The sequence below is a fragment of the Aristolochia californica genome, unplaced genomic scaffold (assembly GCF_029961685.1).
Source record: "Aristolochia californica isolate CCGP_79_NKW_82.1479 unplaced genomic scaffold, dmAriCali1.0.hap1 SCAF_4, whole genome shotgun sequence".
Classification (NCBI taxonomy): domain Eukaryota; kingdom Viridiplantae; phylum Streptophyta; class Magnoliopsida; order Piperales; family Aristolochiaceae; genus Aristolochia; species Aristolochia californica.
This window is the reverse complement of record NW_027182103.1, coordinates 34,407,291-34,427,739: the sequence shown is the minus strand read 5'-3', so window position 1 is coordinate 34,427,739 and position 20,449 is coordinate 34,407,291. Positions and strand designations below refer to the sequence as shown.

General features: G+C 36.3%; 1 protein-coding gene and 1 pseudogene across 1 annotated transcript; one reads left to right on the top strand and one right to left on the bottom strand.

The window, feature by feature from the left end:
- Positions 1–7,804: 7,804 nt before the first annotated feature.
- LOC137963254 (agamous-like MADS-box protein AGL14) lies at positions 7,805–8,389 on the top strand. Its single transcript, XM_068810414.1, has one exon. It carries the CDS (start codon positions 7,805–7,807, stop codon positions 8,387–8,389), a length of 585 nt encoding a protein of 194 aa, XP_068666515.1.
- A 1,078-nt stretch (positions 8,390–9,467) lies between these two features.
- On the bottom strand, positions 9,468–17,763 carry LOC137963253 (pectin acetylesterase 12-like; annotated as a pseudogene).
- Positions 17,764–20,449: the final 2,686 nt, after the last annotated feature.

Genomic DNA, 20,449 nt, shown 5'->3' with positions numbered 1-20,449 from the left:
CCACTAGCGCACGTAAATAAAAAAAATTGAAACATAGGTCAAACAATTTCATTTAAATAACGAGTTGATTTGGCTGAGTCAACTCGTACTGGTTGCGCATGAACGATCTAGATGCAACGAGTCGAATGAGTTGACTCGAGTCGGACTTTATCGAGTTGTTTGGGTTGAATCAGATGGATTATTAATTGACATCCATTTTAGTCAATTATTTTTTATGTCATATTTAGGTATACATTTTGAATAATTGAGTAATTGCCACAACATTCTTAATTATGCAAATGACAACTGACATTAAGTTTAGTCACATAAAGTTAATGACATAAAAAAATTGTGATTAATCACCGAGATATAATAATTTAACCCAATAGAGTAAATTTTATATTTATGTGATTATTCTGGATGGGAAATAAATATTTCAAAAAAAAATTCTAGTTGCCCACTGGCCTAGAATATTCCTTTACAAACAAATTTCTATAATATTCCTAGAATATCCCATCATAAAGAGACATAAATCGCATATGTGTTATAATCTAAGCCCATAGGAAATATTATAATGACACGCTGATTTATTTTTTTGGATTATTTATATAGGTAAATATTCAAATTTTGGCTTTATTACATCTTTAGTAAGCTTGTTAGCTACTTTTTGTAGCTCGTTGACAGGAATTGTCGAATCTAAGAATACAAGGTTCCTTGAGAATGATGAGATTAGTGGGAATATCCAACCTCGAAACTTAGTTTTTGAGGAGCATACAAATACTCCACCTGCTTCTACAACTTCGGATAGATTGGTTGTTGTTCATAAAAATCATCAGGATTCGATTATTCAAGTACAACCAATAGTTGAAGAACCATCTCATCATGAGGATACTCCTATAGATTAGGTTACGCAACATTCACAACCTGAAAATGTTGAAGTGCCATTAAGAAGATCTTCACGAGTTAGAAAACTTGTAATCTCTTCAGATTATGAAGTGTACTTTCAAGAATCTGACATGGACATTTGTGCTGAAGATGATCCTATTACGTTTTCACAGGCCATGAGTGGAAAAAAATCCACATTATGGAATGATGCCATGAAGGAAGAGTTAGATTATCACGAAACCTTCTCGCCTGTTTTAAAGAAGGATTCATTTCAGATACTTATGGCATTAGTAGCTCATTTTGATATGGAGTTACATCAAATGGATGTGAAAACGACTTTCCTAAATGGAGACCTAGAAGAACAGGTATACATGAAACAACCTGAAGGTTTCATTTTAGAGGGGAATGATCACTTGGTTTGTAGACTTAAGAAATCTATATAAGGACTAGAACAAGCCTCCCGTCAGTGATATTTAAAATTTCATGATGTTATTTCTTCATTTGGATTTACAAAGAATATCATGGATCAATGTATGTACCATAAGGTCAGTGGGAGCAAAATAAATTTCTTAGTCCTATATGTAGGTGATATTTTACTTGCTTCAAGTGATTTAGGATTACTTCATGACGTCAATCGATTTCTCTCGTTGAAATTTTATATGAATGATATGGGCGAAGCTGCTTATGTCATAGGCATAAAGATTGATAGAGACAGATCCCAAGGGTCATTAGGATTGTCTCAAGAAGCCTATATCAACAAAATTCTGGAGAGATATCGTATGAATAATTGCTCATCTGGTGTTGCACATATTGTGAAAGGTGAGAAATTAAATTTGGAACAAGGTCCACAAAATAATTTAGAGAGGGAACAAATGAAAAATATTTCCTATGCTTCTACACTTGGGAGTTTCATGTATGCTCATGTTTGCACATGACCTGACATATCATATGCAATAGGAATGTTGGACATATATCAAAGTAATCCCGATATGGACTATTGGAAAGCTGCAAAGAAAGTCACACGATACCTTCAGGGGACTAAAAGACTACAAGCTTATGTACAGACGATCTGATCATCAAGAAGTGATTGGATATTCTGAATCTAATTTTGTTGGCTGCCTTGATTCGAGAAAGTCAACATCGAGATACGTCTTCTTATTACCTGGAGGGGCCATTTCTTGGAGAAGTGCAAAACAATTTTTGATTGCTACTTCTACCACTGAAGCAGAGTTTGTAGCATATTTTGAAGCGTCATTACAAGCTATATAGTTGAGGAGTTATATTTTATGGCTTAAAATTGTTAACACCATTTCTAAGTTATTAAGGATTTATTGCTACAATTCTGTAGTAGTGTTTTTGGCCTAAAACAATATGAGCGGAAGTCGTGGTAAACATATTGACATAAAGTTTTTAGCTAATCGAGAACTTGTCAAAGCAAACAAGGTGGTTGTGGAATACATCAATACCAGATTAATGATCCCTGATCCGTTCACAAAAGGTCTACCACCTGCTGTTTACAAGGGACATGTTGAACATATGGGACTCGGTTCTATTGAGTAATTTATGTAATTAAGATTCCCTTTCTGTTTGTATCGTAATTTTGTCAATGAAAAATTCCATTAAGTTCATTTGTGTCTTCTCTTATTTGGTTGTATACTTAAAGTTTAGAGAATGACAATATAAGATGATCCCGAATGAGCATTATGCAAGTTCATTCATAAAGAAATGTATCACATAAGGTTCTCATTCAAAGGAGACAGTTGCATTGTAATACGTGGAAGGTAATACTTGTTTTAAAGGACTACCACCACGATTCATGTAATTTAATCTTCCTTTTTTGAGTAAAAGGATATTATATCGATGGAAAATATTCATGAAGATGTATTAATGATACATATTAAGTAGACGTATGGGTCAAGTGGGACACTGTAAGACGGTTCACGATCCGTCACTTAAGTGACCCATCCGTCGGACGATTTTCCACTTATGGTGGTCGCCGGTTATGACCTTTCGGTTTTCGGTCATTTGGTGGTCTCCTTTGATGGAGAGGTGCCTATAAAAGGGGGTCTGGTCTAGCAGAGGTATGTCTGAATATTGCCATTGATGAACCTCTATGATGGACGAGACATTTTGTTAGCCGGAGATGCTCTGTTCGCCGAAAGTTTACACCATGTCAGGAGGTACGATTTTGTTTATGAATTTCATATATGGTTTCAAAATTCTATTTAAAGTATTCCTACACGATGCACTGTCTAGTGCTCAATGCCACCCACCGAAGCAACGTCTCTCAATCGAGAATCAGTTGTGTGCATCGCCAGTGTCCAGGCGACTGGAAGTGAGAATGGGACAACCAGGGAGTCGGAAAGAAAATGTTCACAACACGTCGATGGTTTAACATCAGCGCACACAGCAAGCCCTATCATTTCACTCCCCTCTGTAAACCCGAACGACGGCTGACGGCTGGCTCTGGGCATTTTCTTCCCATGGGCGCATCGGTTCCCATTAAGTCCCGGCACCTCCAGCGCACTGAGCACAACCTACTATGGCACACCAATTCAGTCATCCTGTCTGGTAGGGGACATAGTTCGGAAACATCGCCGCCTCTCTTGGAAGCTATCTAGCTGGGGAGAGCCAGCGTTTTTGAGATCCACCAGGCACACAATGTATTGACAGTCGCACATGCCACCAATGGAGATCGAAGATGCACGGGGCTCACAATGCTTCATCGTAAGTCTATGTCCTTCTAACCTCGAAAATGACATATAAATTTTTTTTTACTGCAAAATAAAAATATAGATAATATTTTACAAAAACAATAATGGAATTGTAATCAAGAAGAGAGATTCTGGTCTGATTCAACCAAAATTTTAAAGAAATATAAATTCTTAAAAATAAAAGTGGAAGCGCAAGATGCATACCTCCAGTCATGGTAGATAAAATTCCAGGAATTTGCAGAGAAATGTCGAGTTTATCCAAAGTCCCGTTGATGTAGAAAACTCAGGCTTATTTCTAGACCAAATCCCATTTAACGTACAATCCTTAAACCCTTCTTTCCCATTAAAATAGGAAGAAGTTGTAACTGCTCACTATCCTTACATCTAAGCGAAACTACCTAACAATGGGTTAAACCCAAAAAAGGGAAACAACTATCAAAGGGGTCATGGGCCATTCTGAAAGGAGGGAGTGGAGGAAGAGTCAAGAGATGCTTGGTAATGGGATTGTAGAGATAGTCACTGAGCTTGAGTTGGTGTGGATTTTCTTGAACTAGAAGATGACGCCATTGCATGAACCCATATTCTTGATGTTGTGATGTGAAGGGAAGACAAGGGAGTCTTGGAGCGTGAGTGCTCCTTTGTCGTCCAAGCGACAGAACATACATTCGCGTATGAAGCCATATTCGTAGTATTTGAGATAGACAAAACCGAAGTCAATAGATATGGCAGTGAAAGAAGCTAACTTTCTTGATCAGATTCTGCCATTTCCTTAAAATAGCTTCATACACTGAGCAGTGATTTCTTGGGTAGACATGAAAGAATTTCAAGTGAGATGTCTTCAGGCAAGCTAACCTAGATTAAAACAATATTATAGTAGTAGGTCGATCCCCAAGATGCAAAAACAAAGCATGATCAGACGTGGACTGAAGGGAGATGGTATGATCCGGCAATCCCACAAGGCAGAAGATAGCAAGTCCTACCTCTTATATATAAACCGAAGAGGCTACCTGTTCTAGTCTGATTTGAAATCCTGGTTTCCCTAGAGTTTCTTTTTACGTAATACTTGCTAAACATGGAGCTCTACTTTCCTTGATATTTCGCTGACTGGAGATTTCACAGTTGATAGTTTTTCAGTCATGATGTAGTACTAGTGCCAATATTTTGAATTTTGTCATCTAGAGAAGCACCTTGTTGTGCTATGGAGAAAAGTAAATGGATCGCTTGAAAAAAGTTTAGAATTATGCAATTGAAACATAAATTTCAATAACTAAAATTATATTTTAATCTTCAACATTCAAATGAAGAAATTCATTAAATATTTCTTTGAATTGTTGTTGCTTTAAATTTTTTATGTAATTATTAGATAGATTAATTAAATATTACTTTATAGGTGGGGGACCATTGTACAAAAGTAAAATTTTCTCACAAAAATTATTGAAGGATTTTGTAGTTGTCCAATCTAATTACACCCAACTAGCAACTCGTGTAATAAGAAGGATTTTGTGGAAAATTATTATTATATTTATTATATTTCAAGGAATTGTACCCGAATATTGGATTAAAAATTTTTATTTATCTGAATAATGACTTTTTAAACTTATTAACCAAATTATCTTATTTCAACCTTTGGAATCCTCATAGGATCGGTCAACTTCACACGTTAGTAAAGCTTGTCTGTATAGCGCCATGTCAGCCCATCCTTTAAAACCTAAAATTCCTCATTTCCTCATTCTCTTTCCTCTTTCCTTAATGGACATGCTGATGTGGCGCCATTTGGACAAACTTTGTTGACATGGGAAAATGTGAAAATCTAAAGAAGAAAAGATTAAAAGAAAACTACAAAAATAATAAAATTTAAAATATAAAAGGGAAAATAAGGAAAAAAATAAAATAAAAATTAGATAATAATAAAAAAATGAACTTAAAGAAAAATAATAATGGGAGAAAAAGTAATTAGTCATTATAATAAAAATAACTAATAAAACTAAAAAATTAATTGAATCAATTAATAGTGAAATAATTATTTAATTATATAAATATATTAATTAGTTAATTAAGTAACTCCTGCATGTTTAATTAAATAGTTGATTAGTTATATAATTAAATATGTCAATTGGCTACCACAAATCGTCATGTAATTGATTATTTTCTTACCAAATCAGTAATTATTCAATCAGTAAATGTATTAAATACAAATTAATCAACTAGTATTAGTTGCAGTCAAATAGTAAATTATTCTGGTTCTTCATACCAACTCCATTGGAATGTGTTCAACTTTATATTTAAAATGAGTTCAATTAATTAATATAATTAATAAATAATTAAGTAATTACTACCTATTCAATTAAATAATTGATTAATTATTACATTAAATAGGTCAATTGGCCAATTTACTACCACAAATCATGGGTTTTTAATTATTTTCTTACCTAATCAATAATTATTTAATTAGTAAATATATTATTTTAATTAACTAGTATTAGCTATCATCAAATAGTATGTCATTGTGGTTCTTACAGACTCCATTAATCCTACAGACCAAGTTAATTAGTTAGTTATGTAATAAGAATATGTTCACTTAATTAGATGATTAAGTAATTACTACCTACCTATTCGATTAAATAATTGATTAGTTACTACACTAAATAAGTAAATTGGTTTGTTAATTAACGCAAATAATCAAGTAATTATTTAATTAATAAATTAATTAATTACCAATTAATTAACTACTATTAGCTACCATCAATTAGTATGTCATTCTGGTTCTTCGCATTGACTCCATTAATCCTACTAAATAAATTAATTGAATTGATTAATTAGTTAATTATATCACTAAGATGTGTTTAATTAATAAGATAAGTAAGTTATTACTACTTGTTCTATTAAATAGTTGAGTAGTTATTACATTAAATAGGTCACTTGGCCGATTAATTAGCACAAATCATCGGGTATTTAATTATTTCTTACTTAATTAGTAATTAATTGATTAGAAAATACATAACGTCAATAATTAATTGGTATTATCAATGATCAAAATAGTTATGTATTACATTAAATGGGTTATTTAATTAATCCCGACTCAACCCTTGCCCCAAGCGTGGGTGTGGATGTAGGTGAGGTGCGTGGGTGAGCCCCATGGGCAAGGCTAGTATGCAAGTGATTGGCATGCGTGCATTCAAGCGGTAGAGGATGGCTATCAGTTTCTTTGTCTCATTTAAAATTTAAAATTTTAACTTGGATCAATTCAAATGCTCTTGTATTAGACTTTAAGAGCTTATTTAGTCATTTGTGATAATGCCAAGTTTGAATCTAAATAAAGGGGTAAACCTCATACTTAGGTGGGAAGATCATATTGATCCATGTAAGATGAAGGGATAAGGATTGTTATCCCTAGTTTGCATATAAGTAGGCTTTTTAACCACAAGTGTAAACCATCTTCATTTTTTGGAAAGAAGTTTCCCTTATTTCAAAGCTCTTGTTTTTTTTTCTTTTTAAGTTATTTCTTTTTAAGTTTCCCTTATTTTCAAAGCCCTTTGTTTTGTTCTTTTTTAAGTTATTTTCAAAGCTCTTTTTTTTTGTTCTTTTTAACTAGTCTTCTTTCATTAGAGTAAGTTAGGCCATATGTTGGGATTCTATGAGTGTCCTTGAGGTAAGATTGTTTTTAATTTTATATATTTTTTTTATCACTTCAGGGCATTTCCTATACTTGAACTACCTGCATAGAACAAGAGTGCACCCAACAGTCAGAGTGAGTTAAGTGTTTTTATTGACCGAAGTAGTATATTTTTGTGAGCTACCATTAAAATAGTTAATACTCTTTCTTTTTTTCATGCACTAAAATTGGGCTTGTCTGCCTTTGAAATTGAAAGTAGCCTTTTTTCAAGCATAAACCATTTTGAAAGGAATATTTTTCAATGAACAATTACCATTGTATCTCACTATTGAGGGGGCGAGGGACATCTAAACTGGCACATATAATAACATTTTGAAAATATTTTTGGCGGGAAAAAGGCTAGTCACTTTGGCGGTCGACCCGAATAGCAGGTGACCTCACCGTTGGCGAACTGCGTGTCCTCTTCCGTGAGTTGCGTTGGGTCTTGCGAGAGGGTGGAAACCGGAAAGGGGAAAAGTATAGAAAAGTCAACATTTTACTGGCACTCACTCCTGCTTCTTCCTCGCTCTTATCACAGTTTCCTCAAATTTCTTTTCGATTTCGCACAGTTGCCATGGTCAGATCTAAACTCGAGATGAAGTTCATCGGCGACGAAAGGACTCGCTGCAAGGTTTTCAAGAAGCGAGTCGAAGGGGTGAAGAAGAAGTGCCATCAATTGTCTCTGCTTTGCGGGATTGACGTCTTCTTCTTGTGTTCTCCTCCCGAAAGCGAGAAAGAATTCTCTCCTCATTCCTGGCCTCCAAATAAGGCTGAACTTCTTCGCATCCTCACAAGGTACCGTAATCGAAGCAATGAAGAAATACGTAAGCATCCAACCACTTTAACCGCCAACTCGTCGAAAGAATCTCTGCGGAATTTGTCTTACAAGATTTCTGGCAAACGGGAAGAAGCGAAACAGAGATTGGAATTTCCCAAGGGAATGGGACTGGTGTGCGAAGGAGCATCAGACAGAAAAATTGAGACGCAACCCACAGTTGATCACTCGCATAATCTGTGGCTCGTCAGTGAGATGGAGCCTCAACGAAGCAACAGCGCTTATCTTCCGATTTCTTACATGAATCCGTTTCAGCAGTCTCAGACGGGGCTTGGTCTTCCTTCCGAGGAATTTTCTCAGTGGCTCCTACCCACATGCGATTAATTTGTCCCTTTCCAAAGGTGGATAAGAGCAGTGGTTATCCCCAAAATTTGCACTCATAGGACAGGTTTTACAGAAATTTTGTTAAGTAAATGTTTTATAGAAGAATTCTAAGTTCTGTAAGTATAGCTTATTGGTTCATGATGTACAGTTGGCTAATGTATTGTTAACTCTTTCATATGTGAAATTCAATTGGATGCCACATCTCGTAGATCTTTTATTTTGATATATATTGATTTTTCTGGATGTTTTCCCATTTATTAAAAAATATCAATTAGACATTGTAGTTCTTGTTGCATGAGGATTAGACTTGGGACATCACTCCTTTCTGCCAGTACTAAAGGTTTTTTTTTAACTACAATATGAACAGATTTTTCAGTGTACAATGCACATGTGGTCTTTGTCTTCAAGATCAAATAATAGGTCTCTATGTTTCTGTTTTTAATGAAAGTGTAATGGTTGACTACTTGGCTTCCATGAAATAATGTTGATCTTTTATATGTGGGTGCATGATTGTAGGGAACTGCCTTCCATCGCCCTCTTTGCTCTTGTTATCTCTCATGATCTGATTTGATTGACAGTTATGTAAATAAATTTCTTAGTACTTCAATAGTAAGCGACTGGACTAATTACCGATTAAAGGGAATTTATCTACCATTAGAAAGAAAAATTTGATAAAAATAATACAATTTTTCTATCATTTATGTTTTTCTGCAGTGACAAATAGCCATATTCTTATACTCGGTCATGAATCACTCTAAATCCGACAAAAGGACAAAAGAGCTTGCATACATATATTTAAGAAGATTCTTATTAATCTATTTCCCATGCTTAATACATGTCTTATTATTTACCCTTTTCACTAGAAAACCAGAAACAATAACTTCCCTCTTTAATATTAGTTGCATGGGGGAAGCAGATTCCTATAGAGAGCACAAGAATTAACATGCTAGACACTGCAGTAACAGCCAGATGCTAATTGGGTCTCATATTCTACACCTTTTTGCTTCAAATCTTCTTGATATGAATATGCACATGAATCGAGTGCAAATAATAGTGAAGAGATCCAATGCTGACTTCTTCAATGAAAGATGAGGTTGTGACAACTCTGGCTACAAGGGTATGCATAGTCTATCATCTTTACTTCAGCTCGATCAAAGTACCAATCACCGACAGCTACAACGATTCTCTGTTGTCAACAAATTTCAGATGTTTGTTTTTGAATGAGAATCTATGAGCAAAATAGTGACAGAGTTTTGAACCAAAGCACTCTTCCATTCTTTTCTTCCCCAGACTTGGTGAATGAAAATTAAAATAGATAAAGAGTAAATTGAAACCACACCCATAAACTGAACTGTTTGGCTATGGCTGCCACTTGACATATCAGCTCTAAGTTTGACAGAGGAGAGGAGAGACAATCCTAATACCATGATGACATGAGAATTGTTGGCAAACCATGTGTCCTGCCTCTCTGATTGGCAATGGGCAAAACATGAATTTATAAACAACCCATTTTGCATGGACATTGAGAACCCTTTAATAGCTGAAAGCATTTTATTCCTAAAATCTATTTAAGAAGATAACACCAAAGCTTCAAAGGCATTTCGTGGCCAATTATTGACATAAATGACACTAAAGTATAAAAGGTGAATAACAGTGAAAGAGAAGTACTCTAGAAGAATCTGATATTTTCTGGTGTGCACCTTTCATAATTTAACTTGCAAGTATGCCATTCACCATGCAGATCAGCTGATAGTGGACACAAACTAGCTTGTACCAAAAAAAAAAAAAAACAAAAAAAAATGGATAAGAAAAAATTCAAAACATAAGAAGACATATTCAGTAAAGGATCATTCAGAATCTACAAAAGTTTACCTGCCAAACATCATATTCAGCATTCAGAAGAAAAAGTTGGGTCTTAATATTAGCCACAAAATTTTCAGGGAAGAAACACTACAACAAAGTTGGAACCACATACATCAATCTCCAGTTTATATGTTTTTATGTGAGAGTAAAAGAGAGAATAAAAAAGAAGGATGAATTTACAGAAGTTGGATCCTTATGTGATGTACAAAAGGATGGCAAGAAAGAGTTTATGCATATCAATTCTCATTTATTGTGCTCATTTATGATGATCCTGAAGTATTTGCAGTTAGCAAGAAGCAAGCACATAATCAATAGCCTTGGCATAATATCATGCTTGCCTAGTATTTTTGTTCGAGATAAAAACCTTTAGAACAAAGCAAGATCCATGACCCCTTGATTCCACTCATGATGACAATAATACAAAAAAAAAGAGCAGAAAAAAGCAAGCCATAAGCATCAAGGAACATCCTGGCATCAGCAAGACACTTGACTTTTATTGATCTTGGAAAGAGTTCTCTGAACTCATCACAATGCATTATGGATGATAAACCTCCAACAGAACAACCACAAAGAAAAGCCTAGAATGCACCAACCAGATAAAATCACTAAAAATCCCAAGATTTTGAGTTAAAGTCCTTACACAAAAGAAGTGATAAAGTCTTTAGATGAAAGATCAAACCTCCTTAGCATAACGCATCCCCTTTGACATCAGAGCTTCCATGGCAGCCAACCAAATTCGCTGTCCACGAAAGACAAGCCCAACAGCCTAAATAGAAAAGAGGAAATAAATATATGTAGGAATTGGTCTAGAGCAAGGATGATTATGGTTGTTTTCACTGGAAACAAGAAAATAAATAGAAACAAATATCCCAAAGTACTTGGTTTACACCTTCACCGCTAAAGGATGTCCCATCACTTATAATGGATAAGGGATAGTGAGGCCACAAAGAGACGGAAACTGGAGAGAGATGGATGAGAAGAGAGAGGGAGTAGAGAGATCGGGGGCCACAGGGAGACGAGAGAGGATGAGGGAGAGAGGGAAAAAAAATAAAAAAATGAAGAGACCAAGAGAGTGGGTGCAGGAGAGAGGGGGAAAAATAGACGAGGGTTCGAACCCTGCCGTTTGGTTGATCATGATTGGCAAAAACAGGCGGAAACCAGATTCCATAACTTAAACCGTAGAGATGATTTTGGATTCATCTTAGTCATCTAGATGACTTGAACTCTGGTATTCCACTGACTCACGTCAGGAGATGAACTGTATAATGCGGCTGAAGTTCATCTCCAACGACAAATTGACCCCCCCTGCCCTTCATCAGTAGATTTCAATAAAGTGTGCACAAAGGTGACCTGAAATTTGTCAATATTAGCATCATTTATGCTCAAAATTCCATTTTCTTCGTGTTTGAAAGCTATTTTCTGAGCTGATGGGTTTGTTCAATCGAGAAAGAGAATACGTAAACTAATTTTTATTACATTAACTAAAATTGCAGAATCTTTTAGCTTGCCTATCTTACTCAGAATTTTTTCTTTCTACCACATTTATCAAAGTGCCCAATTTTATTGATCGCACCCGTTTGTGTTACCCTCTCCATCCTACCAATCCCTTCCCTGGATTCCCTCTCCACCCATGTTCTGTTGGTCTATTCCATATTCCCTCCAAAAAATAAAATAAAAAATTAAAATCTTAAGCAAAAATCAAAATATACAATATTAAAAAGGAGTGCTATGTCGTTCGATTAAAGAATAAAACATTTATCGTCCGTGTCGAAACTGAACCAAATTGCATTAATAAAGGAAAATAAAACAAAATCGTACTATTTCCCCCTCTTCTCTTCTTCCCGAATATTTTGAACCGTTAAAAAAGAAAACAAACTATATATGCAAATATGTTTTGTCGCCCCTAACCGCAACATTACTAGGGAGAAATTAGCTGGTGGCAAAGGAACAACGGGAAAAAAAGGGTGCAACACGAGGACCTCCCAGGAGGTCACCCATCCTAGTACTACTCTCGCCCAAGCGTGCTTAACTTCGGAGTTTTGATGGGCTTTCTTTTAATACAATCCACACAAGTACCAAAATCACTAAAGTCAAGAGCCTCAATGACTCCTTCATTTACTAATCTCTTAATTCTAACAATAGAAATATTACCTAATCTCCTATACCACAACATAAAGGGTTTCTCATTTATAATACCATGTTTAATGCCAACATTTGTACCATGCACAATTACAAGACTACAATTAAGGGTAGAATTTAAAAGAAGTTTAAATAACCATCATCCAAAATACTTTTTCCAACAAGAATATTGTCTTTATACAAATGAAGGAAATTAGTAAGGAAATTGAAACTGAAACCACAAGATAAAAGTCTAGAAACTCAAATAAGGTTTCTTGAAAAGGATGGAACATAAAAGGTCTTTTCAAAGTCTAAAACAAAACCAGAATTAAGGGCAAGTCTATAAGTCTCAACTGCCCCCACATATGAACCCATCTTGTTTCCTAAATAGTTGGAACTTTAACTTTTCGTCAGTTTTCGTTGGTTTAAGAAGCCATGCATCGTGTTAGCAACATGGATTGTAGTACTAGAATCAATCCATCAAGTGTTTTAAGAAATATTAACCATATTAGATTCAAAACATACTAAAGATATGAGATTACCATTCTTTTCAAGCCAATGCTTGAATTTGGGACAAGTCTTCCTTTTATGTCCTTTCTTCTTACAAAAGAAACATTTGATATCTCCTTTATTAACTTAATTAAAAGGGGCTTTTCTCCTCTCGTTCTTAAATGATTTCTAGCCACGAGTCGTTAAATTTGCACGTTCAATCCTTCTTGATTCAGCCTCCCTTCCTTTTGTCCACACATGGTCAGGAGTTCATTAATTGATCATTTATCCCTATGTGTGTGGTAAGAGATCTTGAACGGTCCATATTCAGACGAAAGCAAGTAAAGGATGAAGTAAACTAGAAATGACTCAGACATCTCAATCTCCAACAATTTCAGTCTAGCGGTAATGTCCCACATCTGCATGATGTGCTCACGCACACCTTTGGTGCCTATAAATATCATGGAACACATTTTCGTCATCATGGTGCTTGCTAATTGTTGACTTTTAGGACTCCATGAATTTAGCTCATGGAGAAAAAGGGAAAAAAACCCATTGGGAGAAAATAGGAGGAAGAAGGGTTATGGAATTGATTATTTCCCTCTCCTTAAAGCTCTTTTTATAGATTAATAAAATTACTATATTACAATAATACCCCTGAACTTAAGGTTTAGGGTTTTAACCCAAGAACTTTAACTTAATTATATCAATGTCATCTCTATGAGATGACCCTTTATTTACAATCCTTCCATCAATGTATATGGGCCTATGGGCCTTCACCTTGATTTGTGGGCCTTGAGCCCGTCTTCAATATCTCATAGATGCATGAGTCTTCCTTGATCTTTTGGGCTTGGGCCCATCTTCTAATACACTTGGATATGTGAGTCTTCCTTGGTCATGTGGGCTTGGGCCATGTCTTCCAACACTCCCTCTCAAGCTGGGGGTGAGACAATAGCATGAACTTCTAGCTTGCTGCAAATGATATATAAATTTTTTTTTTATATAATATGCCTCCATCTTCCAACACTCCGCCTCACGCTGGTGCTCTCGTTCATGAGGCCCAACTGGTATAATATATGTGAAAGTAAATCACTCCTAGCCGCTAAGACATTGCTCGGAAGTGTCCACCTCCACAGGATAACGACTCTTAAGTGGTAGAGTAATATATGATATTAATAAGGAAAAATACCATAAATATAATAATAAGTTCCTCCATCAAGGACTTCCAACCAAAAAAAAATGTTATTTTTGACGGGGATGAAGTTCCTCAGTCATGGACTTCTAACCACAAATTTTTTGATATTTTTGACTGGGATGAAGTTCCTTCATCATGGACTCCCAACCACAAATAATTTTGATATTTTTGACGGGGATGAAGTTCCTCCGTCATGGACTCCCAACCACAAAAAATTGATATTTTTGAAGGGGAAGAAGTTCCTCCGTCATAGACTCCCAACCACAAATAAATTTGATATTTTTTACGGTGATGAAGTTCCTCCGTCATGGACTCCCAACCAAAAGAGACAATATAGAATCAGTTGAAATGGGCTCGTGCCCATTAAACACGTCCCAAAACAATCCTTGTAAAATTGACCCATGAAATAATTTAAGGCACAAAGCTGTACAAAATAATATGCTGACCAAGGAATAATCAGTCAATTCTTCACAATAAAACTCCAACATGAGAAAAATATACCGAGTTGCGCCAAAATATTTATAAAACTTGGGCATGTATACCGAGGCAAAAAATAAGTGTCAACTCAGTCCAAGTTGGTATGGGTTGACTCGGTTTGGCTGGTGCTGAAACAGTGGACGGCTGGGAACTCGGGCGCTAGGTTGACTCGGCCTCGCTGGAATGACTCCGGCGAGTCCAGGTTGCGCCAACAGGCCATAGCACTGATAAATTCGTGTTTAATATTTGAACAGTGAAATATTCGTCTTCCTCCTCGGTTTCTTCAACGGAAACAGAGCTCGAAGGGAGCTCTGAAGGAAAGTTTCCAACCCTCTTCTTCCCCGATGCAGAGCGGAAACTTGAAAAGAAAGTTTCCAACCCGACTTCCATCTTCTCCGGCAGCGGTGGGTCGTCTTTCCCCGCGGCCAAACGGAGAATGACAAAAAAAAATGCAGCAATAGTATATCTTCTTCCTGGACACCAACGCTTTTATGCATTTGGTGACGAAGACAACTCACCGGAAACAGTATTCAGGATGGAGTAAGCGGCTTGGGGAGAGAAGTTTTTTTTCGCAAGTTGTCGTCGTCTTCGGCCTCCAAAAAAAAATTGGCAGCAGCAGCAGTAGCAGCGGCGGTGATGGTAAGGCTTCGATAGAGGACGGTAAGCTGGACTGGTGCATCTTCTAACATTCATGGTGTCATCGTCTCCGATAATGGTGACGTGACCTTCGGTAAAACAGACCTCAGCTTAACAGCAATAATTCCTCAAGGGAATTATTTCCTCCAGAACGAAAATAATTGTGGCGCATGCTTCCAACAGAGTAGCCATGGCGAGCAGCACACTGTCGGAGAAGTTAAGCGAGACGGGCGGTGAAGTTAAGCGAAGACGACAGCCAGTAGCACCAGAAACACTACTCAGGAAGACGCCATGGATTTTCTAAAGAGTGGAGACAACATATTATATACCACGGGTAAGGCAGTTTATCGAGGTGGGAAGCAAACAATACCAGCGGCAGATTAATGAGAGAAAAAAATAGAACTCCATCTCATCATACTCTAGAAGACAAATAAACCAAAGAAAGAAAAACAATACCATTAAAATAAACCACGAATTTCACTAACTAAAAAAACAATATGAGAAAATTAAATATCAAAGCTATGATACCATGTTGATTTTCAAGTCTCCATGAATTTAGCTCATGGAGAAAAAGGGAAAAAAAGTCATTGGGTGAAGATAAGAGGAAGAAGGGTTATGGAATTGATTATAACCCGCCCCCTGAAGCTCTATTTATATATTAATAAAACTACTATATTATAATAATACCCCTGAACTTAGGGTTTATGGTTTAAGGATTTAACCCTGGAACTTTAACTTAATTACATCAATGTCATCTCTATGAGATGACCCTTTATTTACCATCCTGCCATCAATATATGTGGGCCTATAAGCCTTCTCCTTGATCTATGGGCCTTGAACTTGTCGTCAATATATCTTAGATGCATGGGTTTTTCATGATCTTATGGGTTTGGGCCCATCTTCTAGTACACTTGGATATGTGAGTCTTCCTTGGTCATGTGGGCTTGGGCCCTGTCTTCCAACACTAACGTTTTATCAGAAGTCTCAAACTGATTCTGAATAGTTTGAAGATATTCTTTTGCTTTGGCAAAATCAAGGATGAATCCACGGATAGTTTTCCCAATGTGAGACTTTATAAACATAAAAGATAAGCGATCTAATCGATCCCAGAGATCAAATGATATTTTTTCAACTTGGGTACTTGATTCCATGGGCCATGGAGGTTCATCCACCCGAAATGCCAAATCAAGGTACCGAATGTTAGGAATTGTACGCCCTAATTCCAAACTAATGAGTGCAATAATAAGAAATGTGGAAGGAGGACAAAAACAAACACAAAAATACACAACAAGGTTTATACAGGTTCGCCTCATGGTGAGACTATGTCCTGTCTTCTACCATTGCAATAATCCACTATGAAGATGAAATAACTTAAGAAATCGCCTTAATAGCAGCCAACCCCCAATTTAAAGAGAAAACTAGGAAACCGCATTACAAGAATGAAATTCCTAAACTGCCCTTAATGAAACAACAGTCAATATATCGTGGATCGGATGGGGGCTCCGCCCCCCTTTCAACCCCCATGTTGACCTTACCACGAAGGTCAATCCGCAACCCACTTAGCGTAAGGCATTAATTAGGCTCCACCACTTGACTCCGCACTCCAATGCAAGGACGATTTTCTCCTTCCAATCATCATAATTATTACCATTGAGAGGAATAATATTGGAGGAATAAAAATTCAGAATGGATAAAGTTTGAAGAATTGCAAAATAAACAACAATGTTTACTAAAACATACAATGAAACCAAAACTTGAAAATTTACCCATGTAAGTAAATTCAAAAAAATTAATCAACATGTGAGTAGGCTTAGATTATAACACAAATGATTTATATCACTTTATGATGGCTTCGTAAATTTATCTCTATAGGAATTTTCAAGGCCTATGGGCGACTAAATATTTGTTTTAAATGTTCCTATCCAATTCTAATTAATCACTTAAATATAAAAATTACCACGTGAGGTTAAATTATTAGCTTTCCATGTTTAATCACAAAATTTTATGTCATTGACTTTATGTGACTAAACTTAATGTCACTAGACATTTTTCATAATTAAGAATGTTGTGGTTATTACTTAATTATTCAAATGTAAACCAAAATATGACATCAAAATAATTGACTAAAATTTTCACGTATAAAAATTAATGCATATTAAACATTCTTATATGCATATCTAATTATTTAATCCATATGCACTAAAATGAAAAAGAATGAAAACAAAAATATTCTATTTTTCCTGTTATTTATATATGAAATAAGTATATCCAATGATAACACTTGGGTTGGATGGGCCATGAGAGCGTTTATTGCTCTTGCACGTACAATGGTGCGGGACAACCAGAGAGCAAGATGTCATGCTCTTGGCTTTGGCTACGCTCCAACGAGAGCACAGGACACCGGCACACACAACACCGATCTCCTCTCGGTTTGGTCGCGCCACTCTCGGCTGCTCACAACCAAGCTTCTCGTCTAACCGTCTGATCCGTTTGGGACTCTACTCACCATCCCCGCGCTGCCGTCTCCTTCCTCAAGTGCCATCGTCGCCGATGTGCGTCCGATGAGAGCAACATGTCGGTGTATATAGGCTTCCATTATGGCGTCTCTCTCTCTCGGTGGTGTGTGACTGGTCCTCTCGACTGAGGTTCGATGTGTAAGACGGTTCAAAAACCGTCACCTAGACGGTTCATGATCTGTCACCTAAGTGACCCATCCTTCATACGGATTTCCACTGATGGTGGTCACCGATTACGACCTTTCAATTTTCTGTCATTTGGTGGTCTCCTTTGATGGAGACCACCAAATGACGAGCCTCAGTGATAGACGAGACATTCTGTTTGCCGGAGAAGATAGCGGAAAAACTTTGTTCACTGGAAGTTGACACCATGTCAAGTGGTATGATTTTGGTTTATGAATTTCATATATGGTTTCAAAATTCTATTTAAAGCATTCCTACATGTGGTATCAGAGATCCCCTCTCTGATATGGAGTCATTTCCTTGGAGAGGAGTACTCTGCGTACGCTGCGAGCACCGGTGATGTGGTGCCAACCGACGTCTTGCTCGATGTTGTACGTCTGTCGGTGTCGCCATCGGACAACGGCGGCCGAAGTCTAACGGGAGGCGACGTACGACAAAGGGCTTCTGTGGACATTGAGCGTCATCTTTACGCGTGAAGACGACCTCCAGCGCACGTAAATAAAAAAATAATTGAAACATAGGTACAAAAATTTCATTTAAATAACGACTTGACTCGGCTGAGTCGACTCATACCGGTTGCGCATGATCGATCTAGATGCAACGAGTCGAACGAGTTGACTCGACTTGGACTTTATCAAGTCGTTCGGGATGAATCAGACGGGCGAGTCGGGGCACGGATGGGTTGAATAGTTTCGGTTCGCCAATTCAAACTCGCTGAGCCATCCCGCTTGCAAACTGGCTGAGTTGACTCGATAGACAGAATAAAAATCTTGCGGCTGCATGGATTTGAACCAGCGTATAGGACACAGGGAAAACTCTTTTAACCCTTAGGCTGTCTGATTGTATGTGTTATCGTTGGATACACATAAAATATAGATTAAAATTACAGTAATCTGGTTTTATGCAATTTTAATGATTGTGAAAAATAGTTTATTTAGGTATTATGCATACTTCAGTTTTTTATGCATATTTTATGTTGACCTAAATATAAGGATTATTAATTGATATTCATTTTAGTCAATTATTTTTATGTCATATTTAAGTATATTTGAATAATTGAGTAATTGCCACAATATTCTTAATTATGCAAATGTCTAGTGACATTAAGTTTAGTCACATAAAGATAATGACATAAAAAATGTGAATCATGGAGATATAATAATTTAAACCCACAGGGTATATGTTATATTTAAGTGATTAATCAGGATGAGAAAGAAAAAAAAATTAAAAATTCAAGTTGCCCTTAGGCCTAGAATATTCATTTACAAATAAATTTCTAGATCCCATCATAAAGAGACATAAATCGCATATGTGTTATAAGCTAAGCCACAAGAAAGATTATAATGACACACTGGTTTATTTGTCTGGATTAATTCTATAGGTAAATATTCAAATTTTGGCTTTATTACATGTTTAGTAAGCTTCCGAGCTACTTTTTGCAGCTCTTCAAACTTTATATGTCTCAACCTTTGATTCTTCTATTGTTCCCCTCGATGGGGAAAATTATATTGAGTGGAAGGAGAAAATTTTGTTGTTATTAGGGTGCCTGGATCTTGACTTAGCACTTAGAGTGGATGAACTTTCAAAACCCACGGAATCTAGTACCCAAATTATGAAAACATTACTTAAACTTTGGGAGCGATCCAATCGATTAAGTTTGATGTTTATTAAGTCTCATATTGGGAAGAGTATTCGTGAATCTATTCCTGAATGTGCCAAAGCCACAGAATATCTTCAAGTTATTCAGGAATAGTTTGAGAATTCCGATAAGGCATTAGCAAGCATCCTGATAACCCAAATGTGTTCCTTAGTGTGTTTTGAATCTGATATGACTCATGCTTCTTATGACACTTGGTGGATTGATTCTGGTACTACAATCCATGTTGCCAACACCATGCAGGGTTTTTTGAACCAACGAAAACCGATGCTAAGTAAATGCTCCATCTATTCAGGAAAAAGATGGGTTCACATGTACAGGTAGTTGGAACTTTCAGACTTGTCCTAAATACTGGTTTGTCTTAGACCTTGAAAGGGAATTTTATGTTCCATCTTTTTCTAGAAACCTTATCTTAGTTTCCAAACTTTTACCCTTTGGATTCAGTTTTAATTTCCTAGAAAATTCCCTTCATTTGTATAAAGACCATTTTCTTGTTGGAAATGGCATTTTGGAAGAAGGATTGTTCAAACTTCTTTTAAACCCTACATTTAATTGTAGTCTTATTACTGTGCATGATATTAATGTTGGAATTAAGAGAAGTGTTGTAAATGAGATATCCTCCATGTTGTCACATAGGAGATTAGGTCATATCTCCGTTGATAGAATTAAAAGATTATCCTTGAGGCTTGTGATTTTACTGATTTTAGTACATGTGTGGATTGCATTAAAGGAAAGCAAACCAACAAGTAAAAGAAAGGTGCCAGGAGGACTTCTGATGTCTTAGAAATCATACACACTGATATTTCAGGTCCTTATGATGCTTGTTTCAATGGTGAGAAGTATTTTATTACCTTTATTGATGACCATACACGATATATGTATCTCGATCTGCTTTATGATAGAAGTGAAGCACTAGATGCTTTAAG